The sequence below is a fragment of the Gekko japonicus genome, unplaced genomic scaffold (genome assembly GCF_001447785.1).
Source record: "Gekko japonicus isolate JY-2015 unplaced genomic scaffold, Gekko_japonicus_V1.1 scaffold535, whole genome shotgun sequence".
NCBI classification, from domain to species: Eukaryota; Metazoa; Chordata; class Lepidosauria; order Squamata; family Gekkonidae; genus Gekko; species Gekko japonicus.
Window position 1 is genome coordinate 437,128 of NW_015163621.1, and position 27,671 is coordinate 464,798.

The 27,671-nt window shown below is 46.0% G+C and overlaps 1 protein-coding gene across 1 annotated transcript in view; it reads left to right on the forward strand.

The window, feature by feature from the left end:
• The first annotated feature begins 72 nt into the window (after window positions 1-72).
• LOC107107195 (connector enhancer of kinase suppressor of ras 2-like) overlaps window positions 73-27,671 on the forward strand; it is a 579,263-nt gene continuing 551,664 nt past the window's right edge. Inside the window, exon 1 of the mRNA XM_015407453.1 lies at window positions 73-139. Coding sequence (XP_015262939.1) covers window positions 73-139 — 67 coding nt within the window. The remainder of the gene's footprint in view (window positions 140-27,671) is intronic.

The window sequence follows — 27,671 nt, forward strand, 5'->3', positions numbered from 1 at the left end:
CTCCCCACTCCTCTCTTTTTTCCTCCCTCAATTTTTTTCCCCTCCTTGTGGTGTGAATGATAAAGTGGTCCGATGATGGCCCTCGTTATGGAACCTATTAGCAAGTGGACGCCCAAACAAGTAGTGGATTGGATGAAAGGTAAGGGCATTTCTATATTGCAACCTGGCTTTTATTCCTTGTATTCTATAGAATCTGTGCTTTTGCAAGGGGGGGGGGACATAATTATTTTTTTTAACCCAGCTCCTGCTCCTTTTGATGTGCATTGTGTGGAGTTCTCTCAGTTTTGGGGGGGGGGGTCGATCTGTATGCTGTCTCACACAGAGAGTTGACTGAGAGGCACGACTGAATACAGAAGCTGGTTTCTTTGACACTCTCGGGTAACGTGCTGCTGGAACCTCTTGGCCAACAGCTGATGCATATGTGAGCACAAACGCTGACAGAACTGTAGACCCCGTTTGCGTCTCAAGAAGGCTCCCTTTAGTCATTGCACAGTGTAATGATCTGATGCCCGTCTGTCATTAAATTTGTCCTGATTAGCTCTTGATATGCTGAGAACAGGTGACTCGATGCAGTAGCTGGGCATGGTTGCAGCACTTCTGTGTATAGTTTTGAAGGGTTCGAAAGGGGCTGGGGGAAGGAGGGGTGGCATCCTGGATTCTTAAACCACACACGTACTGATTAGAGTCAGGTTTGCCGGCTTTTGCTTGCAGCTGTCTCTGTATTTTGTTCCCTGAGTACGGCTGACTGTGACAATCCCCCCAGCACCGTGGACAGTGCAGCCCTTGCCATATATGGAGAGTGCAAGGGGGAAACAGGAAGGGACCGCCTGTCTGAGAACAACCTTGCTGGGGAAACTCTTCAGGAGAACTTGTCAGGAATGATGGGTTCTGCACCCCCCCAGCCCCACATGTTGTGTTGTGCCACAGATGAAAGCTGGGAAATGTTTTGCATTTGGATACCCAAGTTTGCGATAATGATGGGCACGGTTTAGACAGAAGGCATAAAACACACTCCTGACAACAAGCCAGTTTCTTCTTCCTAAGTTAGGAGGGTGTTTATGTATGCAGGAGGGTGATATATATCTGTAGAGGCAAGCATTTTAAGGAAGGGTTTGCCTTACAGCATGAGCAAGCCACAAATTGCCTGCAAAAGAAGGCTTAATGTTACCAAAGGAGCTCATAGGCAACATTTTTTGTCTGCATGCTTGCAAGCGCACACACAATATGTGTATGTGTATATATATTTCTGTGTCTAATAAATAATTGTCTACATCTACCTATATTCATTACAATGCAAACTGTGTATATATATGTGTGTGTGTATACTTACTTGTGCCATAAATGGATTTCATATTTGTGTAGTGTTGAAGTCCATAATCTTCCCCTTTTCCTTTTTTTTTGTAAAGAACCTGTGTTTTCTGGTTGCTATTAACCCAAGGCATTTTTTTTTAACTTTGAAACAGAAATACACAAAGAGTGTAATGGGAAAGTCTATAACATCCAGCTTTTAATTCCCAAAGGTTCCGCATATGCATGAAATATTGTACGCTGTATACCATTCAGCTCATTTTGATACACAGACTGAGTTGCAGACTGAGAATTGTTTGTATTGCACATGATAGTTCTAAATGATTATGTGCATGGCAGACTTGACTTTTCTGTCTTTCAACCCCAATCTGTGCAAATGTCCTGGTTAATAAAACAGTGTCTGTTGCCTTCGACACCATAGTGTCTGTTATATACCTAGACCCTTATACTGTTGTCCTGGTGGTAACATCTAAAGAATCCATTAAGTTGTTTTCTCAAAGAAGCTGTCTCTTGAGACTAGTTGAGGGGCTCATGATACCAAACTGGCTATGCCAGGGAGGTGAGGTCTTGAAATTACTAGGTACAAATTACAGTCTAGTGACGGTCTTGGAAACAGGATGTTGGAACCTAAGGAAAATGTTACTATTCATAGATCCATGTTCATGTTCCCAGAGTTATTTTGGAAAGTGAAAATGCTGTCATTTCTCCCAAATGATGTGACAGAAGGGCACAATGCAACTGATAGGGGAAGATAACGCTTGTCACTGATCTCAGAATAAATTTCAGCACCCTTGCATTTGAGATTGACATCTCAGTGGAAAAAGACTATCTTCCACTCACTGAACAAGCAGCTTTCCCCCCCCATAAAGTCTTCAACATCTTAAACACTTGGAACATAGTGGGCAAGACAGACAACCTCTGTGCTGGAATGTGGACCTTGCCTAATCCCTGTAAATGGGATGGCGATTAGAAACACAGCAGAGGTGGGTGAGAAATATGGGTATGTCAAACTTTTTCTCCTGCCTGTTCTTTTCCTTCCCTTGCATCTGCTTCTCCTAGCTGCTTCCAGTCAGAGCCTCCTCACCGGGGGGGTGGGGGGGAGGCAGTAGAGGAAGAGGGTATCCAGGAGGGGGACGTGTGGGTGAAGGAGAGGTTCACCCACCATCCTACTGCTATACAGGAATTCAGCAGTGACCTGGTTGTAACACATGGGTCTGCTGCCGTCACATCTAGCTAAGTTCTCAATAGAACATGGTATGCATGATTACAAACCCTAGTATGCCGGTCTTAGAAACAGCCTTTGTCTGCCACTCATCGTGACATAAGAAATTCAAGGGGATTCCTTGAAATAATATGAGTTGTCTTTCAAACTACATGTTGCACAATAGCCAAGAGTGTGTGTAGCAGCGGCAAGGAATTTCCCTTAGCTTGTGGGCTTTCTGTGTGCAAACAGTCATATAAGCTCTGCTTAAAGCCATTTTATTACTAACACCTACAGTATAGGATTAGATTTCCCTTTAGCATTTGCTCTGCAGCAGAACACATATTAAAGCGTGAACTGCACCGCTAAACAGAAAAAAAAGAGCATTAAATAATGTATCGTCGGTAAACTGTAGCATGATGTCACCAAGGCTAGTCCACATTTAAGACTCTATGCTGTTTTAGGCATTACATGCAAAAAGTGGTCTCTTTGGCATCAACTCATAACCCAAAATAATTGGCTGGGTCTATGTGTATAATTGTCTTTACTGATGTCTGGTGGTGGTGTCATGTCACGTATAGGATAGCGATATTATCCTTTTCACAGATTGGTTGGCATTACCCATAGGACTAAAGGAGTAGCCAAAGTAAACAACGTCACCTAGTCCATCGAAAATGGTAATGATCAGCATCAAGTTTCATTTGGAAAAATTTCTACCTCTGCTGAAACATCTGGTTGTGACTCTGACAGAAACAGGCAAATATTCTTTATAGCCCTAGACCAAACGTTTATACTCAGAAACATTTATGTTCCTCTATAACAGAAAAAAAATGTAAATCTTTTCCTGAAAAAAAACCCAACTGTTCGTTTATTCTGTAATGTTAGACACTCAGGTCCCAGAGTTCACATCAGGATTTAGCCCTGGATTTTTTTTCTGGGGCTGAATCCTGGAAATAAAGTAACAAAGGCTTTGCCCACCTTTATATTATTTATTTATTAACTAGAATTTTAAACCACCCTTGTGTACACACAAGGTTCAGGGTGGTGAACAACAACAATGACTATACCCAATAAAGCTTCGCCTGCTAAATTTCTGTGAGCCTGGCTACTGTTAAAGGCACAGGAGAAGAACCTGGAGGGGCAGAATAATGGCAGCGTACATCTCTTAGTGCTGAAGTCTTCCTCAGATTTCTGCATAACCCAAGGAGGAAAGAGGAAACTTTCTAGATCATGGAGTTCCAGAATGCTCAAAAGCATCTGATGCTGACCTCTGACTTTCTTGAGATATAGCCTGCTTCGTTTTCTGACCCCAAGACTGTTTGAGGTGCAGAATCTCCTAGTGGTAGAGATCCTTCCTTGCATTCTTCTTGAGGTAGATTTCTACCTTCACTCGGCTCTCACAAGTTGCCCGAGGTCTTCAGGTCTTCTGGGTTTTGAAGTCTTTAAAAGTTAAGCAATGGACTAATGACACTATCAAAGGTTGAACCAAACATGGCAAGCATCTGGATTCTATTGTAAGATGGGTGCACAAATTCCCTTGTGATGTAAACATTATCCCACATTTATGCAATTTGTGGGGGAAGGTGTCTATTCCAGGGTAGGGGTGTGAGAGGATTATATCTGGATAGTCAGGAAGCATTGCTGGTTGCCAAGCATCAACCATATTCATTCTTCTTCCTCCACCACTATCTTCTGACTCTAGGCCACCCCATAGAATGACAGAAGCAGTGGAAGGAACAACAGCAGGGAGAGGAAGAAATGATTCTGCTTCTCTTTTTCCTTAAGACATCCCTGAGAGTCCAAGAAGTACAAGTAGCAGCTGCTATTTAGCCAAGGAGTCTTTTCTTAGGAACAGCCTCTGTAATGTTGGCCTAGTTTTCACATCGAAGGTTTTGAGAACTGTTGAGAAATTAATTTATTTTGGCTTATTTATTTATTTCGATTTTTACAAGACTCGATCCTGAGGACTCTACATAGCTTTGTCTTATCAAATTTGTATATAACCAGCAAGCAATATTCTGGGAGGATTCTGGAATACTTGGTTGTAGGAGCAACGGTAGCTGAAAAGGGGGAAAATAATCTGTATTAGAGATTGACATTAAGGATCTCGAAGACAAAAGTCTCAGCCTCGTTCTTTCATCTTTCATTTCTTAAAGGTCAATGCATTTTTCTCTCTTCCTTCTCAACTATAGTCACTCTAAGACCCCTGTCTTTCTTTGGAATTCCAGAATAGTTTTGGACTAGCAAAAATAATTCAATGTAATACGCCCCCTACACTCTTTATCTGATTTCTTTTCTATATCCAAATTATGCACTACATCAAAAACAAGTTGAGATTCTCCTTTGAAATCTCCCACTTATGGAATGTTTGCCCTTTGTTCCTAAGCTGCTTATTGTGATAGCCAGTAACACACATGGTTCTAAGGACAGAATCGGGCAAATTCATGGAAGACCAAGCCTACCTGTGCCTAATAGCCATGATAGCTGTAGATGGAACTCCCAAGTTCAGAGGCAGTCGACCTCTGGGAACAGTCAAGTGCTGGACTTCAGCAGAACACTCCTGAAAACATAAATCCTAGTAGCATGTAGACTGGATTTGGAATGAGGCATTGTCGGGGATAGTGTTAGGGAGTGGAGTCATAATGGGACTTGGGAAGATAATGCTGCCTCTCCTTCTTCAACTTTGCAGCGTCAAAATGCTCATTACTTCCTGGTATGAATCCATGGAGAAGTCAGGGTGACTGTTCCCATGATGCTTCTGCTTCTCTGTGTTATCAGGCAGGCCGGTGAAGGAGAGAGTGCTAGTGGTGGTGGTGGACTTGTGTCCCAGCTTATGGTGACCCGGTAGGGCTTTCAAGGCATGAGACATTCAGAGGTGGTTTGCCATTGCCTGACTCTGCCTCCCAGCCCTGGCATTCCTTGGAGGTCTCCCATCCAAATACTAGCCAGGGCCAACCCTGCTTAGTTTCTGAGATCACATGAGACCGGGCTATCCTAGGCTATCCAGGTCAGGGCCAGAATTCCAGTAGACCTTTAGATTAATCTAGGTATGCCATACTCATCACTGGTGGTTTGAGCTATGAAGCAACCAGGGTAACTGCCTCAGACCCCGTACTGGGGAGATGCTGGGAGGGGACCACTGTGCAGCTACCATGACCTCATTGCCTTGTCTGCCACCACCACAGCTGTGACTCAGGAAGCAATGGTGAGGGACAGAGATTAGGAGGTCTCCTTGCCGCCATGCAGTTGTCCTGGCTGCCCCTGCTTCCTCTTTGACACCACTGCAGCTGCAGCAGTGACTCAAAAGGTGAGCGAGAGAGGTGGGGGGGGGGTTTCTCCTGCAACGCTCCCTCTAAGCTATGGAGTCTTGTGAGAAAAAATTCTACTTTGTGAGATACTGGCATTAAAGTTGTGGGCAGGTGATTTGGCTACTGCATAAATTAGTTTGCTCTGGAGCTAAGACAAAAATGTGTGAGTTGGAGGCTAAAAAACTGTGAGCTAGCTCACACCAACGCAGCTTAGAGGGAACACTGGTCCCCTGATCACTGTGCAGCTGCCCTCTCCCTGGTGCCCAGAAATGGAGTCAAGGTGAGGGGCAGAGGGAGAGGGGGCACTATGTGGTGCCTGCTCGCTCGCTTGCTCGCCTGCCAAGCCTTTCCTTTTGTTCTTTCATGGTATTTTGATCCATAGATCTTGTGTGCCGGATAAGCAGTCTTTATATTTTTAAGGAAAAATATGGTGGAGAAATACTTGGCCAAGGCGAGTGTAATCCTTAAATCACTATCCACCAACAGATAGGGGACTATGTTATCTTTTGGTACAGTAGAGGGTAATTTTGTTAAAATAGGGGCAATCCATAGCTCGCAATAGGAGTTGTAGTAAGGGCATTCCAACAGCATATGGGACAAAGAGTCAGCCTTTTCCAGATCACATTGGTAAAGTCTGTCTGAATAAGGCAGATTACAATATCTCCCATGCAGGACTGCTGAGGGGGCAACACTTAGGCATGTGAGCGTTAATGTTCTGCAGTAACGAAGGACTGTTAAGTGTTTTATATGGGCTGGAATGGTTGGAGATGGAAGGATACCGAAGAACTGGGTAGAGCATACTCTCTGAGCTTGTATAACTGAGCTGGAGTAAACGAGGTCTTTTTAAAAATTATTTATTCATTTATTTATTTAGGTTTTTAGACTGCCCTCCCCTGGACGCAGGGCTCAGGGCGGCAAACATAATTTCAATAAATACAATTACAAGTAGGATTAAAACAGTTAAAACAATGTTCTACAATTATTCCAAATGGCACTAAAAGGACCGATTTATGTCCTTACCCCATGGGGGACAGGAGATGCGAGAGGCCGAGCCCAATGAAAAACTGTTGCTGTCCTCAACCATAGACCTGGCAGAACATCTTTCTCTTACAGGCCCTGTGGTACTGCACTAGGTCCTGCAGGGCACGGATGTCATTTGGCAAAGAGTTCCACCAGGCTGGTGCCAGAGTTGAAAAGTCCTGGCTCTGGTTGAGGACAGCTGGATGTCTCTCCAGCCAGAGATCACCAGGGGGTTCTTCTCCCAAGAGCGTAATGCTTTTCTGGGGGTATACCAAGAGTCCCATAGATCCCTGGTCCCAGAACGTCTAGGACCTTAAAGGTTAATACCAGAACCTTGAATCTGATCTCTGATATTCAATCTGGAGCCAGTGCAGCTTCTTGATAATTTGTAGAGTTTCACTTTCCCCAAGTCTCAGTATTTCCTCCATTTTTTAGACCAAGACAGGATAATTTCTTGTCTATTTCTTGCATCCAGCAAGAATAGAATTGATCTTGATTGACCTCATAGAGCAATCCATCCTTCTTTGTGGAGGAAATAACCTTTAGTCTATGTTTAAATGCGTGCAACCACTAGGGTTGCCAAATGGGGCTGGGGGCGGCGGAATCGGGCCCCGGGGGGAACCCCGCCCCCGAAGCTGCGTCACCAGAGCAGCCACGTTGCTGACGTTGGGGGCGTGGCTGAGCTCGTTGGGGGGAAAACGCCCATCAAGACCTCCCAGACGCCAGCAAGGCTCCCCCGCTCCGAGGGGTGAGTCGACTTGGCAACCCTAGCAACCACACTTTGGCTTTGATGGAGGCCTGGCCCAATTTTAGTCTTAAAGCTATTCCAGCTACACATCTTGGGAGTTCCTGTAATGCGGCACAAAAAGTGGGAAAGAGGGTGATCTAAATTTTCATTAACTCGAAGGATCCATATTGAGACTCCATATAGGAGTTGTGGAATGATTTTCATACTAAATGCATGGAATCCTCCTGGAACTGTTGTTTATTGTTACAATCCAAGACCAGAATTTAAGTCAACAGGTACAGTAATATAAAATAAATACATTAATTACGTTATCTAAACATATCTAGGCATTAAATGCAGCTGTATATTTAAATGAATAGAATTGTTAAAATATAATTAAAAATGTCTTCAAAGAAGTTATAATCTTCTATCTGATTAGACTAGCCAGAGCGCAAAATCTTGCTACCTTGGCAGTAATTCTGTTGCAGCAGTCAGCTAAGAGGAGAGCAGAATAAAATTGCTGAGATCTGCCTGGATAGGAAGCAATAATTGATGTAATATACTTTATTCAGATCTCCTGATAGTACTGACAATATAAAATAAGTGCTCAGTTGTCTCTACCAGTCCAGATTGACAGGGGTAGAGACAATTCTCGTATGGGGTATGAGCCTATCTCCCCTTCAAAAGAGCAGAGGAGAGAACGTTAAGTCGTGCTAAAGTAAAAGCTCTGAGTGCATCACATGTTCCTTCTTGTTTGGTGTAGTGGTTAAGTGCATGGCGTCTAATCTGGGAGAACCAGGTTTGATTCCCCACTCCTCCACTTGCACCTGCTGGATGACCTTGGGCAAGCCATAGTTCTGGCACAGCTGTTCTTGAAAAAGAGCAGTTTCTGTCAGAGTTCTCTCAGCCCCACCTACCTCACAGGGTGTCTGTTGTGGGAAGGGGAAGGAGCTTGTAAGACACTCTGAGACTCCTATGGGCAGTGAAGGGCGGGATATAAATCCAATCTCCTCCTCCTCCTCCTCCTCTTCTTCTTCTCTGCTGCCCACACTGCAGCCATTCTCACTCTGCAGGCTGTCTGCCGCTGCAGCAGCAGCAAGCAATTTACAGGTGACAGTGGGGATAAAAAGGGTCATATGGCTCAGGCAGTGGGCCCCAGAAACATGAAGACTATTTCTGATTCTCATGTTCTTTGGGAGTAGAAAGTTCACAAAAGTAACAAAATGTGTTCTGTAGTTGTTCCACTGCATTTTTATCTGTTCATCCACAGCCGTGTGAATTCTGAACATGTTACAATAAATAACAGGTGGCAAAGTGTACTTTGATGTTCTCTCTTGATGATTTATAGCTTGGGGGACTACCCTGGCTTTTTTTGCTTGCAGTAACACCAAGCACCACTATTTGCCAGACAATTCTACGAAGCTCTGCACAGAAAAATATCTGTTTCAATAGGCCATGTACCTCTGCATTGAAAACACTGCAGTTTCCTCAAATCTATTGATTTCTAAGTTCATGTCACATTACTTGCCACCAAGTAGTACCCAAAGTGGAACATAGCAAGGCAAAACAACCACAAACATTTCAGTAATGAAGCAATCAAGATCTCAGTTAGTGTCAGAGATATCAGGGTGAAACTTTTTGAGACACTGGGAGGAATCCATGAATGGATCTCCCAAGCAATTTTTGTTAAACAGCAGCTATGGGGGTTTCTTATTTAGACTGTGGCCAGAGTACAGGGGAGGGAGTGTCAGACCATTGGTCCATCTAGTTCAATACAGTCTACTCTGATTGTCAAATTATCTTCAGTTCCTTCCTCTTACTTTTGACTTGACATCTCTCAACCAGAGTTGTAAGGGATTGAACCCAGGACCTTGTGCATGTGAAGCATGAGCCACGGCTGATAATTTAACTTGAGAATCCTGTTAGTTTTTCATATTTTAGCAGTAACCTTACTTTCAGCAGTATTCAGTTGCACATTTTATTTATTTATTTATTTAAGTATTTTTATCCCGCCCTCCCCGCAAGCGGGCTCAGGGCGGCTAACAACATTTAACATGTTGATTGTTAAATAAAACAATAAAATTATTGTTACATTCACTATTAAAAAAAACCCTAGCTATGACATCTTCTCTCGAATTGGGCAGCCTGTTTCATCTTTCTTTGGTCTGTCTACGTTTTCTGGTAGCCAAATGCAGGGCTTTGTTTTTGTTTTCTGGGAGAATGTACCAGAACAGAGTTCCAGTTCCTCTTTGACAAAATTCTTTTAAAAATGTTTAAAAGTTCATGTGTTTTCAGTATACACTGAAAACTTCATTTCCCTCTTGAGAGTTTAAAAAAAAAAAAAGGCCCCAAGCTAAATGAAATAATCTCTGTGTGGCAACCCAGTATTTCCCATAGCTCAGCAACACCAACAAAATTAGTTGTGCCTTTCATGAGCATGGTAAGTGATTAAACAGCTGAGGTTATAAAATATATAAGATCACGTTCCTTCTTAAATGCACCTTTTTTTTAGCAAGAGCTTCACACCAAGTCATTTATTCAAGGCCCCGCTGATTGATAGCGGTGCTCGGTTGCCGAAGCTGCCTGTTCGGGAGGTTCCATTGATAATGAACGTTCAGTTGCAAATGCACATCCCACAAATGCAAAACTGCCCCCACCCAACCACCTCAGTTCTGAATTTTGCCCCCTCTCTCTTAACAAAGCTGGAGCCCTAAAAATACAACCAAATTCTCTTGGTGAATTGATTAACTATGCTGCATTGATCCTGTTCAGAAAAATTATACCTTCTCAGCAGAAGGGTTTTCCTCAGTACGTAATCCCCTGTTTTCAAGATGGTTCATTTAAGAAAAAGTAGAAGGGTGGGAAAGGGGGAGGGGGAAGGAGCAAGGATGCCGATGACGTAAGTGGGCTTGTTAACATTCACATCACGCATGGTTCTGGCAAACCCCTTTTTCAGTCTCCCTTCTTTTTCTTTTTTTTTTGCCTCTCATTAAGTCAGTACCTGCTTTGTAGCTATGTGTCATGAAAAGGGAGTCTCCCACACTTGCAGAGAATGATGCATAAAATTGGAAAGCACTGGTGGAGCACCAGAATTTTTATCACCTTCCAGCCAAGCAGCTTTGCATCCATTAAATATGTTCCCTCAGTATCTTCTTCTTTCAAAAACATTTTGCTACTTCAGTGTGCGGAGGGCGAAACCACACCATAGAATTAAAACAGTCATTCCCTTCACCAGGGATTCTTGGGAATTGTAGTTTTTAAGGAAAATGGGGGGGGATCTTTAATGAAAAGTTCACAGTTCCTTTGCATGCTAGAGTTCCCAAGATTCACTGAAGGTAGTAACTATGATGGCTAAACAGACAGAAAACCAATTGGTAAATTGGCGGATAATGCAAAATTATGAGTATTATGAGTTCTCCTGGGATGATTCCTCATGAATTCATTTTAACACTCTCATCTGTTTTCATAGCAAATGGGTTAATTCAAGGCAGCAAGAAGCTACAAGCAAGGAGCAGAAGCCCTAAATATTTTAAACCTGTGCAATAAAATGTACACAATATTTCTTATGAAATTCCATCCACCTAAAATATAATTAATAAATAACTAATGAGAGCTGCTTTCCATCAGAGTCGACAATACTGAGCTCAGTGGATTAATAGCTTGACTCAGTATAAGGCAGCTCATCAGGGAGAGACTGTGGCTTAGTAGCAAAACATCTGCTTTGTATGCAGGAGGTCCTAGATCCAATACCTGGCATTTCCAGTAGTAGATTGCAAGTGATATGAAAGACCTGTGCTTGAGGCCAATGGCCTGATTCAGTGGCGGAGTATCCACTTTGCATGCACAAGTTTCCAAGGTCAGCCCCCAGCATTTCCAGTTGAAAAAATCAGGCAGTAAGTGATGTTAAAGTCTTGAGACTCTGGAGAGCTGTTGCCCCCAGAGTAGACAACAATGACCTCGATAGACTAATCTAGGGGTGCCACGCATGGCAACCAGCAGGAATCCAGGAAGGATTAGTTGGGGGTTCCATCGAGTGACAGCACGATGTTACTTCCAGGGAAGAACCTCTCTATAACACCTCTCTAAGAATTACTGGAAACTCTGTGGTAAAACTATAGCTTTTCATGCAGTTTCTAGAACATAATGACATCTGTTTTCATCAGATGTTATGTCACATAATCACTGATGGCTATTTTTAACACCACTTTTCCCCTGCAGGCCACAGAAGTAGTGGTGGGAAACAGGTGCCAGGGGAGGGGTTCTCCTGCCCTCATCAGGAAACTATGCCCCCTGTCACACGGCAAAGTTGCCATGGGAGAGGCACGGGAGTCCCGCGGATTTTCCGGGCGCAATCTCACCCTAACATCTGGGAAGCGCAGTGCTCCCGTGGCTCCCCGCCGAAGGTGCGGAGTTAAAAACTAGTACCTACGAGGTACTAGTTTCCTGAAACGGCGGGCCAAGGGCGGGCATCTGATCACGTTCTTGGTGGACTTATGTGGCATCCGGCGCCTGCCGCTGTTTGTCTCCGCAGGTTGCGCAACAGCGCCCAACAACGCATGCGCACAAAGAGCGATTGCTAGTGTGATTGCGCGGCATGGCTTCTGTGCCACGCTGCAGGATACCCGTCTGATCGGCATTTCCCCCAAACCACGGGACCTCGACCGAGACGTGTGCTCGGGTGGCCACACATTAATTTCCTCCGGGGCAATTAGCCACGCCTCCCCCCCGCGATATCCGGCCCGTGTGACCGGGGCCTATGAACCCGACCCAATTACACAGTCTCATGGTGTGACCAGCCTTGCCTAACTATGGACACCATAATACCTACTGGTTTCAGGTTGATCCCAATAATTTGCAATGGAGACTCAGTTGTCATATGTTCAAACTGGCTCAGATACCCAGGGAAACTACTCTGTAAAATGTGAGTGTGTTTGAGGAAGCAGAAAAGGTGCATTTTCTCCAACATTTCACAGATAAAAACAGGGATATACTTGTAAATGTCTAAATTCTCTTGCCAGTGATCTCTGCCTCACCCTCTTCCCCAGCCATTAGATATCACTGAAGACTCTGCTGTACCATCTGCATGCCTTTACTTGGTAAAAGCTTGTCTTCCAATGTAGTAAAGTCCTTTTACTTTAAAAAAAATACCTGAAAAATAATCTAAAATAGGATCTCAGCAGCAATGATGTGTGAAATGACGGACTGTGTGTCACATGGTGCCTTAGTTCTCATCTGCATGCACGGACCTACATGTGCACTAGAAACAGGTACATTTAGAAATAGAGGCCTTGCTTCTGTTTTCACAGTACATTTTTCCATTTTAGACCTACAGTAAAACAAACCTTGTATTCTATGGGCTTCTGCTTCTTTTAATGTACTGGAAAGCACCCTGCATCAGAGGAAAGCACTGCAGAGCAAAAGACCATCTTCACAATGGAGTTATGCAGGTGGAAGCTAAGCTCAGGATTCATAACTCAAGCACTTCACGCTAACAATATCTTAATGAGGTGTCCTCAAAAGACAAAGTAGGGATAGTGATTTTCCAGGCAGGGGGACTGGAAAGCAGCTGGAGAGTGTGAAGGTAGAATAAACTGCCTTTGGCTAAGGAACCTGAAACTTTGATGTTTTAGGGCAGCCCAAGCTGTGACTGACCAAGTCAAATGCAGCCTAGTAAAGTGTCAGTGTGCTCTCTTCATCTATTTCGATGCCCGCCTGGAACAACTAAACTGGGAATTGTCAAGTCCTCAGAAGACCTGTATTTTCAGAATTATAGGACAGCTCACAGGTTAGTCGTTATGACTTGTTAGGATCAGATAAATATTGCAGCATGCCTTGAGACTGTGCAAGAAGAGGGGTGTGTGTGTGTGTGTGTGTGTGTGTGTGTGTGTATGTGAAGTGCCATCAAGTTGCAGGAAACTTCTCATGGGGCTTTCAAGGTGGGAGACACTCAGAGGTGTTTGTGGGGGGGAGTGCCATTGCCTTCCTCTGCATACTGACCCTGGAATTCATCGGCTGTCTCCCATCCAGATATTATCCAGGGCTGACTCTGCTTAGCTTCTGAGATCTAATGAGATCAGGCTAGTCTGGCCCATCCAGACAGATCCTATGTTGTCGGTCTTTGGCTTGGTTTTCTGTTAAGAGTGCTGTTTCTCTTCTACCCCACTTCTCCCCTTTCTCCCCAAATCTGTGACTGAATCATAGCCAATGCTGTAGTGCATATTACTGGTGGGAGAATGTTTTGGCAGGATTATGACAGGCATAGACAGAGCAGCGTTCTGGAATCTACATGCTACACCTATGTTATTTTTAGGCCTTGTTATTTCTGCAGTAAGGATTAAGGAGAGTCTGACTCTTGGAGGTGGCAGAACTGAAAGTGGAGCTTTTACAGTTCAGTCGTACTTACCTGGATTGGAAGCTGGCTTCAGAAATCTGATGGTGCAAAGTATTCCTTCCTCCACAGAGCTTGAAACTATTTTTGTTTCAAGTGGAGCAAAAATGTTGTGTTCAAATTCCATAAAGCCAGGGCTGTTTCAGCTCTTGCTTAGTGACAGATTGTGTCACTTGCTTTGCATAGATCTGTATGAACATACAAAGCTACCAGACATGTAAGCAACCTTTAGAACTGTGGAGTCGAACACATTTGTTATGAGGGCCGGATCTGACACAAATGTCACTTTGTCAGGCCAAGCCATGTGTGCCATAAAATGTAATACCAGAGATATAAACTTTATAAAGATCACAGGCAAACCCAATTAACGATATTATTTTTTACTCAAAATACAGACATGCTTTAAACATAACAGCATAAGCAGAGCCCTGCTGGATCAAGCCAATGGTCCATCTAGTCCAGCATCCTGTCTCACACAGTGGCTAATATTCCAAATGAGACCACCCCATAGATCTATACAGGGGCATTACAATATCGGCCTTTTCATTCTCAATCCCTTTTCTAATCATCCCTAAGTTAAGAGTTTGCCTTTTTTCCCCACTGCTGCAGCACACTGGGTTAGAACATAAGAGAAGCCATGATGGATCAGGCCAGTGCCTCATCCAGTCCAACACTCTGTGCCACACAGTGGCCAAAGCCCAGCTGCCCTCAGGAGGTCAACCAGTGGGGCCAGAACTCCAGAAGCCCTCCCACTGTTGCTCTGCAAACCCCAAGAATACAGAGCATCACCCTGGAGGAAATGGCTACTTTGGAGAGTGGACTCCCTTGCATTAGACTCTGCCTCCCAAATCTCCAGGAAGTCCCCAATGGAGTTGGCATCTCTAGTCAGGGCACCGAGCTCCAGTTGGTAAACCCGGCCACCTGAGGAGGAGCACAAGATCCATCCCTGGAGAAGCCTCCCAGTGGCGGAGGCTGGGCCGAGTGAGGGAGGTATGTCCAGGGCAGCTTGGCTGGGCTCCACTAGGGCCATCCTCAGGTCAGGAGGTAAATGTGTAGCTGCTGCCTCCTTTCCAGCATGCGTGATGGTGTGATGTAGCAGCAGCAGTGATGGCTGGGTGCATCCTCCACTTTCAGCTATCCAGTAAGAGGCTGCAGGGTGAGTGGACCGGGGGGGGGGGGCTGTCCATTGCATTGCACAAGCCTTGGGACGTCCAGCCCACCTGCCTGAGGGGGGCCGGCCACGCGGCTCGCTCCCTCTGTCACGATTGCCCTGGTGGGCGGGCTGGGCAAGGCATGGAGTATCCAATAAACACAGGCAGAGGTCAGGGCACCAGAGAGGCAGAGAAACAAAACACAGTCCAAGATATCAGGTTACCGGAGCTTTGTAGTCAGAGGTGTCATGCTGAGCCATTGTCCAGAGTCCGGTTACAAATTCCAGGGTCAAGGAGCCAGAAGATGATGTCACGCAGTCCGTAGTCAATAGCCGAGAGATTCAAACAGAGAGTCAGGAAACCAGATGCAAGGTCCGAGGTGCCACGATGTAATCGTGCGATCAGTTGTCAGCACGAGGTAGATAGTGAAGAGGGATTCCTTAAAAGCCCGTTCCCTGTGTTCCTAATTGCCGGCTGATTACAGAGTCCTGGCTCCAGTTAATACTCTGGACTCAGAGGACGCCTCCCACGGATGCGTGCTTTCCTGCGCCGGGTTGTCAAATCCCATCTCCTTTGGTCTCGTAAACGAGCTACAGGTGGAGGGGAATCAGGGGGTGTGGAGCTTGCGCTCGGCTCTGCAGGAGCGGCTCCAGGTGTGAACCCTTCTGGCAGTCAGTGTTCATCCTCTGCAAAACTTACGTCCAGGGGTGCAGGGAGCTCCTCCTTGGATGTGGAAGGTGCAGAGTCCCCGGGATCAGGGTCCCCTGGGTCGGGCGGCACAGTGGGCATGACACCCTCTCCCTGCGAAACAAAATTTGAAGCAGCTGCAGTTCCTGCCTCTTGTTGACCAACCAAGGCAGCCGCTTCTCTCCCCCCACCCCCTGGAAGTTTGCAAGCAGCTGGGACAGAAAAGCATTCACGTTTGGCACCATAGCAAAGACCAAGGGGCTTACAAGCGTGGCTCAAAGGGGCAGGTTCGGCCACTCCCCAAACGGCCTGGTATTTCCCTGATGCCCACCCTCCCACTTCCGCTGCCTGTTATTCCTTAGTACTGGGGCAGTATACATAATGCACAACCTCTGTCTTCTAGCAATAAAGGTTATGCCCAGACAGTTGCTCGCGGGCCAGATAGGAGCCCTGGACGGGGTGGATTCAGTCCACAGGCCATATGTTTGATAACTCTGCTTTAGAAAGACTTGCAGGGCCTTCTTGTGTCAAAAGGCACTTCCTTGACTGCTGTTACCTGTGTTGAGACTCTAACAGTACAATCCTAAACAGAGTTACCCCAGTCTAAGGATGCCCATTGCTCTCAGTGGACTTAGAAAGGTATAACCCTGTTTAGGATTGCACTATGGATGTTTTTGGTGGCTTTCTCTCTGAATGTGGTTATCAGGGCTTTTTTGACAGACTTTTTTTTTACTTTTATGATTTTTTTTTTAAGTTGTGGATATGTTGTTATGACTCCTTGAGCTCCTGGAAAGGGAGATTATACATTTTAAAAAAGAAATAATTTTTAAAAATTAGTTAGACATGGTTTTTCTCACTCAATACCAAATTGCAGTGGTTCTTTGCAGTGTTCCCTCTAAGCTGAGTTAGTGTGAGCTAGCTCAAAGTTTTTTAGCCTCCAGTTCACACATTTTTGTCTTAGCTCAGGAAGGATGGCTCCAGAGCAAACTCATTTATGCAGTAGCCAAATTGCTCACTCACAACTTTAGTGCCAGTAGCTCACAAAGTAGAATTTTTGCTCACAAGATTCCACAGCTTAGAGGAAGCATTCTTTGATGGCCCAGCTGGGATTACCCCCATTCTTTTCCTGCATTGGATTTGTTCTGCCTTGACTTTCACTCCTCCTGAATTCTGGCTTAGCAAGGAGGACATCTAAAAATTAATTCCAGAGCTGGAGTATGTGCATCTCTTTCATTTCCTTGAGTTAATCTTTACCACATATTCCATGTTAATGATGTGCAGGTGCACACTGATAAAACATTGCAGTTCCCCGAATGTATTATAATTTAATGTAATTATTTGTATCATGCATCATGGACTACGCCCAGTGTTTTACTGGCGTGCACGTACATTCCTGTGAGTTTATCAAACACTACAAAAAAGAGATCTTGATACAAACATGTATAGTCACATGATCAAGATTGCTTTTTTTTGTAATGTTTTATCAGTGCACATGCACACTGGTAACATGAGGGCAAGGGGAAGAAATGAAGGAACTGCAAGCAGTGCACATGTAGAGAAAATCTGGGAATGAAGTGGAACAATATTTATTTAGTATATTTGTATTTTGCTTTCCCCCCAGTGGGGACCAAAAGTGGATAACAATGCACGGAGAAAAAAATAGAGCAGCAAACAAGGAAGGGACTATACAGCAATCTTTGTTGCATTTAGTTGTGTTGGCCAAACACTCCGGGACAACTACTGATGAAATCCTGCACAGCACCCCAGCAAGATGGTGCCGTTGAAGTGCTGGCATCCATAGAGCCTTGCCAAGAGTATAGTCACTTCTGGCTTCCACTTGCAGAATCTCTGGGACCCTGGGTTGGAGAATTTGCTCACGTGTGATGTCTCTTTCTACTTATTCCTGTGATGTAGCGAACAGATGATCTCCTCTCCATCCATGAGGAGGTAGGGGGGGTTGTAGAAGAAAGCTTGACAAGGTTGGACAAGAAGGCAGCCTTCACTTGCCCGTAGTATCACTCATTATTATTGTCGGGGTCATTTCGTAGAAAAAGAGGTGCAGGAGCTCATTAGCATAACTCATTAGCATAACTCATTTGCATATGCCACACACCCCTGACATCACCGGAAGTGTGTCAGAAGGCAACACCCACCGCTCAGGCTCCACTGGACTGTTTTGGATTGCTAGCTATTGGGGGGGGGGGGGGGGAGCGGGGGGATGTTGCAGAGGAGGAGGAGGGAGAGCTTGTACCTGAATAAAACTTGGTCTTAAAGGTGCCACTGAACTGTTTTGGACCAGGGAGCCAGGGGAAGCTCTGCAACTTACCTGGCTGCTTCTTGCTTTGACTGAGGGCTGCTGGGAACAGGGGGTGGGGCTTGTTGCATGTGCCCACCCCCTGGGTTCTTTACTGCCGGAGCTCCGCTCCTGTGCGCTCCTGCAGGAAATGACCCCTGATTATTGTACTCATAAGGGAGAACAGAACTCTGCATACAAACTGTCCACAGCCTACCACCATCAGGGACAGTAGTTGTGGATCACTGTCTGGAGACCAAGTAGGAGAAGAATTCATAGGTAACCAAACTAATGATAGATACCCAATGGTCCAGACAAAGGGGCGTTGTAGAGCAGTGAATCCTGGTTAGGCATTGGTTGGACTTAGGACTGAATAACTTAGGCCTTGGAGACTGTGGGTTGGAGTCCAGAACGCTGCTTGATTCCAGTACTGCTATCTACAGTCACTAGTCTGGCCTTGGCACTGATCACGATGGCAATGATCACGATAACGTGGAGATGAGGATACTCTGAAGCCATAGGTATTTTATTAAAACTCAGCTTTGATCTGTCTCACTGCAATCCTAAGGGGGAAAAAAATCACACCTTTCTTATGTCCATCGACTTCAACAGAGTTTGCTTAGCATGGCACCGTAAACGCATGCACTCCCAGATGGCAAGCGTGCATTTGCTGTTGTTTACTTGGAACCACAGAGAACAGCACCACTGCAGAGAGACTGATAGGCAAGAAGGGGCAAAAGCCATCTCTTTGCTCTTCCATTAATGGTGCCATGTTAAATGGGGGGGGGGTCTTGCTGTAGTCATTTCATTGCTAACCCTTCCTGAATACAGACTAATGGCCTGGCATGCCCAGAACACGTGTACTGGCCTCGAGGGCAGACGCAACAGTTTCATTAAGAAAGCAGCCTTCAAGCCCAGAACTTTTAGAAGACACGTCATTGTGCACTGACACCCTTCCATGCCAGAGCAGTGGGCCACCGTGTCTCGCAGCCCAGGCCTCCCAGACGCTTCGCTTCAGTCAGCAATGAAGTCGGAGGCCTGTTTATCTCTAACCAGTCTTGACTCTGCATACATTGCCCCTGAGAACATGTGTCATTGAAAGAGCCAACAAAATGCTGACAAGGATTCTCAAGCTACAGCTGCAGATGCATAACTGACAGTCGCATTGTATTGTTCCTTCTGATATGTGGAACGAGGGTTTTTGGGTTCCTCTTCAGCAGTCAGCTAATTTTATTATTCAGTGTTTACTGGGGACGAGACTCTAGGTTGAGTTTGTGAGTAACAGTGTGGGCGGGGAGGGGGGAGATTTAATTCTAATTAAACTGCAAGTTCAGCAGTCCGGGGCAGAAAGGGATAATAGGATCAGGGCCACAGACTGTATGTGGATGGGAACAGTTCTAGGAGCTCCACAGAGAAATGGGAAAGGATGTGGTAAGGGACAAACAAAGGGCAAGAGACAAACTCAAGTAAGGACAAGAGCTGGGGGACGGAAACTAAATAAATTGATTAAAAAATTTCCTCCTGGGATTTTTTTTTTACATATCTGAAGCTTCCAGCTAATTGATACTTTTGCAATTTTTTAGGGGCACATGGACTCACCTGAGTTTTGGAATAAATATCTTTAAAATTATACTTTTTGCTGCCGTTGTTATCCATCACAGCATAGGTTTTGGACATGAATGAAACTGACTTTTCTAGCCAGTTTGGTATGGTGGTTAAGAGTGCAAACTCTAATCTGGGAGAACCGGGTTCGATACCCCACTCCTCCACATGCAGCTGCTGGTGTGACCTTGGGCCAGTCACAAGTTCTCTCAGAGCCGTTCTCTCAAGAGTAGCCCTCGAAAGACCTCTCTCAGCCCCACCTACCTCACAGGGTGTCTGTTGTGGGGAGAGGAAGAGAAAGGAGATGGTAAGCCACTCTGAGATGACAAGTGAAGGGTGGGGTATAAATCCATTCTCCTCCTCCTCCTCCTCCTCCCCCTTCTCCTCCTCCTCTTCTTCTTCCTTAAAATATTTTTTCAAAGTGATGTGGTGAATCCGTTGAAAGCCACTGCAAATCATGCCTTAATGTTTACTTTGACATGACATCAGTGTGGTTCAGTTCTTTGTCCAACATCTGTAGGGCCTAAGTACATAAAACATTTTTCCAAAGTTTGCCCTCGGTAAATTATATAGACGTGTTTTTATTTACTTTATTTATATCCTGCGTTTTTCCCCAATGAGGACCCAAAGTGGCTTACATCATTCTCCTCTGCTCTGCCTTATCCTCACAACAACCCTGTGAGGTAGGAGAGGCTGAGAGGGTGTGACTGGCCCAAGGTCACCCAGCAAGCTTCTGTGGCACACGTGGGGATCCCAGCCTGGGTCTCCCATATCCTGGCCCAACACTTTAACCCCGACACCAGGCTGGCTCTCTTTGTCTAGCACCGGGGAGTCCTGTGCTTCCCAAGGGCACATGGCCCAATTCAGGTTAGGACTGTGGCACATGAGGAGAGGGTTTAAGCCCTCTGTCTCCCCGTATCATTTGCCTGACCTGAAATGGCCCTGGAGGTATTTGGTCCATTGGGAAACTCAACACATAGCCCACAGGGGCGGAGTAAGGCTCACTGGTGCCCTAAGCACTGACCAATCTTGGTGCCCCCCTCCTTTCCACACTGACCCAGTCCATTTTAGTTGTTGACCTGTTGACCTGATAACACAATATACTGTACAAACTAAGCTTTTCACCCTTTCCCCAACTTTGTGGTGCCCCATTTGGCCCTGGTGCCCTAAGCATGTGCTTAGGCTGCTTAATGGTTAATCTGCCCCTGGTAGCCCATCAGTACACACCCCAACAGCGCAAATAGCAGCTCTCCTCCTTAAGCACCATTGTCCCAATCAGAGCTTGGGCCCACATGCACCTGGGAAGCATGAAACTCCCAGATCATGTCCATCAACCCGACCTGAGGACCTGCTCAGGGGAAATGGTACAGTGTGGTTAGGTCCTCAAAATTTAGCAAAAATCCTGCTCAAGGTACATAGAACCATTTATAGCTTCCCCTAATCTTGTGTGTTTTACAGCCCAAGAGCTCTGAGCGTAACTGAAATACTCCTGAAAGATATCCTTCCGCATCCTACTACTATTTTCAGTCTTTAGAATAAGCTTTCTTGGCATGCCCTAGGGTTGCCAACCTCCAGGTGGGGTCTGGGGAGTCTCCTGGAATTACAACTATTCTCCAGACAGGGCCGGCCTGAGGGTTTTTTGCACCCTAGGCGGGGCTACCTTCTGACGCCCCCGCGCGCCCAATTATGTGATTGCCAACCTCCAGGCAGAGCCTGGAGAGAAGGAAATCCTACTTCTCCCCCCCCTTTAGGCGAGCGAGGAGGCGGCGGCGAGGTTTCCGGGCACCCAAACCAAAACACCCCACATTTGGATTTACAAAAGCCGACCCCAGATGGAGGGGGAAGGCGAGGTGGCCTTGCGCTCCCCTTTCGCGCCCCCCATGCCACGTGGGCTTCTGGCGGGGGGAGGCACAGTTCGGCACCCCATCCAGGGCCCGGCGCTCTAGGCGAATGCCTAGTTCGCCTAGTGGGTGAGCCGGCCCTGTCTCCAGATAGCAGAGATCAGTTCCCCCAGATATCCAACCAGGAGTCAGCAGTCCTAGCATACCTGGCCTCCCTTGCTGTGATAGCTCGGTCTGCTTTGATACCAGAATGAGGTTTTGCATTCAGTTTCCTTAAGAGGAGCTAATCCTGGGCAGAACAATAGCTATTTGGCGTCAATTTCCTCTATTTTTGAAGATGCAGGGCTTTGTTTTGTTTAGAAAAAGGAACATGTGGGAATTCCCCCTGCAATGAATTAATAGTTGGAGGGGAAGCGCTCCAAGAAAAAGTTCTCCCAGTCAAATCTCTGTTCCACCATGCAATCACATCAGCAGCAAAGCAGTCTTCCTCTGTCCCAAACCCACCACCGGAAATAAGCTCAAAAAAAGTCTTCCAAGAGGCTCAGACAGCACAAGGGACCTAGACATGTCCAGGGAAGCTGTCAATGTAACCTAAGAGCACCGCCATTCCCTGGGAGCAATGGGCAGATAACTGAAGAGACCAGTACTAGCCTAAGAGCTCTTGGGCCAGTTTGCCACCAGGTGGGACAGACTCTGGGAGACTGTAGCCTCCTGCCTCCCATGGCCACTTTACCACAAGAGGGAGAAACTGGACATTACAAAAGCATGCCAAAGGGAAGAAGGAAGGTTGCATGTAGCAGGAACTCCTTTGCATATTAGGTGACATACCCCTAATGTAGCCAATCCTCCAAGAGCTTACAGTAGCTCCTGTAAGGCCCCGGGCACACGGGCCGGCTGAAACGCGGCTACTCAGAGCCGCTCCAAACTTGAGACGCCGCGGCGGGATCCCACGGATCCCCTAGCCGCGGCGCAGCACTCCCCGGCACACTCAGATGCCGGGGAGGAAAAGTCCGAGGGGAGGGGGGAGGCTGCCGAACTGCGCATGCTCGGGCATGCGCAGTACGGCTGGGGGCCGGGATGCGGCGGCGCAAGGACGCGCCGCCGATCCCACAGCCCTGCCTGTGCCGCACCAATGGATGCAACCACCTAGAGAGGTGGTTGTTTTTTGCGGCGCAGTTTGGGCCGTTGGGACGGATCAGGGACGGAGACGGCACGCTCGCCAGATGTTGAGGTGAGATCGCGCCTGTTTGCTCCGCCCCAGTTCCGTCCCGCTCCCGGCCCAAATGGGCTCGTATGAACGGGGCCTAAGAAGAGCTCTGTAAGCTCTTGGAGGATTGACTACATTAGGGGTGTGTCACCTTATATGAAAAGGAGTTCCTGCTACAAAAAGAGCCCTACTTATGGGGGGCCCCAGCAAGCTATGCTCCCTTTCCTCTGCAGGGTGTCTCTGTCATTGGTACACAGCCCTAACTGTAATCCTCCTGCAGTTCAGGCACCCGAGATGTCTGCACCCCACTTTAAACAGAGGTAAATGATCAATTTGTTTTACCTCCATTAGCACAGCAGATGTACTTTCCACGGACTATCATCATTTTGACAAGATTAAATTATGGGTTGGATTTCAAGTGTAGGGTTAGATCCATCAGCAGAAAGACACCTAAAGAGCATGCTTGGATCCAATCCAATAGCTTATATAGTGCAATAAAGTCTGCCACATTCCAGGCAGAATCAGACGTAAGAGTTCTCCTCGTGGAATGACATGTCTTACTCCACGTCCACATCATGTTCCTCAGCTTCTCAGCATCTTCAGTCTCGGAGTTGTTCTCTGTCATTTCATTTTCTCTTCTCATTTGTGTCATGGCTAAAGATGGGAACCCGAACCATAGTTAATAGAGGAACCTCTCCGTTTATAAACAAGAATTAATTCAGGAATGACAAGACAGCAGAGAAACAGAAGAAGAGTTCAGGGTGTGTGCCTAAATCCTCTTCAGAAAATTATTTGCATATCACTCTCAGCTGAAGTCTTAACTGTTGTTGCTGAAATGCATGTGGGACTATCTGTTCTATGTGATGTTTAGTCAACGATGGTTCGTTCTACAGCTGGACACCAAGAAGTCCTCAAGTGGTGGCCATGCAGCTCCTGGTTACATTTTGTTCAGTTTGATTTACTGCATTTTACTCCACTTTGTGGACAAAAAAGAGAGGGGACTCCCAAAGCTACCATCATGGCAGACAGCAAACTTGTGTCACTGTAGCTACAAGCCCAGTACAGGCCAGGTGACACAAAGGCTACATGGGGTTGCCTCTCGCCTTGTTCAGGCAAAAAGACAATGTTGGCTCTGCTTCTGTACAACAGTCTTGATATGCAGTGTGTACATTTTTGTTGTGCTGAAATCAAAATAACCTTGGAATTCGAACCACATTTGGTGTGATGACACTTCTACTCCCACTGTTCCATAGGGAGAGCCAACACAGTGCAGTGGGTTACAGTGTCGGAGTAGGATTTGGGGGATCCATGTCGGAATCACAATTCAATCACCGAAGCCCCTGGGTGACCTTGAGCCAGTCGTTCTCTCTACCTTGTCCAACCTTGCTGCTGTGGGGGATAAAATGGAGGAGAATGGCGTTGGAAGCTGCTTTGGGCCGCCACTGGGGGGAAAAGCAAAGTCAATTTTTAAAAAAATAAATAAAGGGAGAGTAATTTTTAGGAGCTCTGACCAGGATGGCCCAGGTTAGCTCGATCTCATCAGATCTCAGAAGCTAAGCAAGTTTAACCCTGGTTACCATTTGTGTGGGAGACCACCAAGGGATACCAAGGTCGCTATGCAGAGGCAGGCAATGCCAAACCACCTCTGGTTGTCCCTTGCTTTGAAAACTCTACCTTGAAAACGCATAAGTCAGCCGTGACTTGGCAGCAAAAAAAAAAAATCAGGAATGGGACCAGAAAATCAGAATTGTCCTTTCTCAATCGGACTGTTGGGGCATGTAAGGTGAAATTTTATTCCCATTTTACCTTTAAGGGAGGTCTGGGGGATGCCTTTTCAAACAGTGGAGGCTTACCTTCCATTCCCTCCCCCATCTTGGGCTGCGGTGACTGTTGCTGAATTTTTTTGAACTGCGGCTAATCTTGAACAATGACCATTCGTTGTGAGATTAAACATTATGTGAAACTTTTTAAAGTTTAAAAACACATACAACTCTGCAGGGCCAAAAAGCAGGGTGTACATTTAAAAATGAATAATTTTAAAATAAGTAAAAATAATGGCAACTATTATGGCCCATTTCTTTATGTACTTGCATCGGGAGTCGTACGGGACAGAGCTATGGGGACTGATACAAGCAATGTAATTAATGTTACCAACCGGCCAGGGGAAAAAAAAATATCCTGACCCTTTAATAAATGTTTAATTTGCAGTTGTTTGCAGTGTTTAATATACAGTTGAATATATAATATAGTGTTTAATATACAGTTGAAGTTTTTCACGGCTTGGAGCAAAATAAGATCTCCTGATAATTGCTGCAGATCAAAGCCAGAGAGACCAGTTTAAAAGCTGGCCTCACTAAGGGTAATAAGTACAAAAGTTATTTTCATGTCGGGGGCAAGCAAACAACTCGATTTCTCCTCCACAGCAGACTGTGCAAGCCAGCTGAGTTTGAACATGTGCCTCTCTCATCAGCATTGGTGCATCGTGAAATGCTAATGGAGACATGGGCTAAAATTGGGATTGTACCTTGCATAATAAGCATTGCTCTTGGATGCGCTTCTCATTTATTCAAATAAGAAATGCACTTGATAATGATCTAAATAATATAAAACCCAGCTGCTTTGCCCTGCTGTCTCTGCTATCTGTTTTTTCAAATGCAAATCTCTCAGAAACAAAACTTTTTTGTTGTTGTTGAAAGAAAGGAGACATGCCCTCGCTAAGCATTAAGAGGCAGCAAAATCGCATTCATGTTGATACGGCTTTGATCCGGTGCTTGAAAAACTATTGATGTTCCAGCAAATGACTGTGAACAGATTTTTTTTTTTTTTTTAAAAAATATGGACTACCATTTCATTAGCACAAAAATTCCTTAAAGTGGACTAAAACAGCCAGCTGTTCTTTAACTACAATGGCTCCCAGCACAAAAGCCCTGCTCATTTTGTAATCTGGATCCTTTCTTGTACCATATTTCAATAAACTTTCTGCCGATGCTGCATTATTACTGTGAATATCAAAGATGTTTCTAAACTACTACTCTGTGATCTTTCTTTGAACTATTTGCTGGAAACTATGAATCAGTAGTATAAACTGTCGAATAAGTAGGATACTGACAGGCCACTTGGGGCTGGGGCTGCCACTTATTGGAAGATGGCATTCTTTAAAACTGATGCCATGGAAGTGGAAAACAGAGGATCCGAGGATGGTGACTTTGGGAGTGTGTTAAGTGCTGTCAAGTTGCTTCTGACTCATGGCAACCCTGTGAATCAATGACCTCCAAAAGGTCCTCTCGTTGACAGCCTTGCTCAGGCCTTGCAACCTGAGAGCCCTCATGGCTTCCTTGACTGAGTCATCCACCTCGTGTTGGGTCTTCCTCTTTTCCTCCTGCTTTCAACTTTTTCCTAGCATTATTGTCTTTTCCAGTGACTCCCCTGTTCTAAACCACATCAGTTCTACGTCTCTTCCGAAACCCTCTGTTGACTTGGGTAGTGCTGCCATTCTTTCTACTTCTCCACAGACGTTGACAGGAGCAAGGGTAGAGCTTATTCAGGCAGGTCAAGCGTTGACAAGGGTCCCAGGTTCAATCCCTGGCATCTCCAGTTAAAAGAAACAGGTAGTAAGTGATGTGAAAGACCCCTAGCTGAGAAACCATTGGAGACCTTCAGGCAGTTGGATGATACACCAATGATCAAATTCAGTATAAGGCAGTTTCTGGTGATTGGTTCTTTCTTCTCTGGTCAATACATACTGCTCTGGTAGTTCGCTGACCATTCCTTTACTAGATTAATGACTCAGACTGCCCAGCTGATGTTTCTTCAATGGGTACTAATTGTTTGGGATAGTCCCCCCCCCATAGCTCTGTTTAAGTATCCAGGAGAGCTTGGAAAAGGGTGAGTCATCCCAGATGAGGAAAAGGAGCAGAAGCTTGTGTGAAGAAACAGCAGGATTGCATCTGGAAGAAAGAGGGAGGGAGGCGGGCAGGTAGGCAGGCAGGTACAGAGGCAGCTTTGAGTTGCTTGAAACACCTTGGAGATCTCTAAGCATCTGTGGGTAGATGGATCTGCTGCCTTGAGGGAGAGCCAGTTTGGTGTAGTGGTTAAGTGTGCGGACTCTAATCTGGGAGAACTGGGTTTGACTTCCCCATTCCTCCGCATACAGCCAGCCAGGTGACCTTGGGTCAGTCACAAGTTCTTTCAGAGCTGTTCTCCCAAGAGCAGTCCTCGAAAGAGCTCTCTCAGCCCCTCCTACCTCCCAGGGTGTCTGTTGTGGGGAGGGGAAGGGGAAGGAGTTTCTCAGCCCCTCTGTGACTCTAGGTGAAGGGCGGGGTATAAATCCAATCTCTTCTTCTCCTCTTCATCTTCTTATCCCTACTCCCAATATGGGAGCAAGCCCCACTGAATAGAACCGGGTTTGATTCCCCACTCCTCCACTCGCACCTGCTGATGTGACCTTGGGTCAGTCACAAGCTCTGGCACAGCTGTTCCTGAAAGAGCAGTTTGTGTCAGAGTTCTCTCAGCCCCACCCACCTCACAGGGTGTCTGTTGTGGGGAGGGGAAGGGAAAGGAGTTTGTAAGCCGCTCTGAGACACCTTTGGGTAGTGAAGGGCGGGGTATAAATCCAATCTCTTCTTCTTCTTCTTCTACCTGCTTGTGCATTTGTAAATAAATCAAATGCTACAAAGAAAGAGACTTTAAGTTTCTAGTGCTCTCCAGGGCTTTTTTTATAGAAAAAGCCCAGCAGGAACTCATTAGCATAATAGGTCACATCCTGACAGCACAGTACATTAGCATATTAGGCCACACCCCATGCCTTGCCTTGGCTTGCCCGAGTGCCCTGTGGCTGCGGGGCGCCCTGGCAAGCTGGCCCTTGGACAGGCTGGGGAAGGCACAGGGAGGCATTTAAATGCCTCCCCAATCCTTCCGGCCCCCCCGGCCCACCCGCCG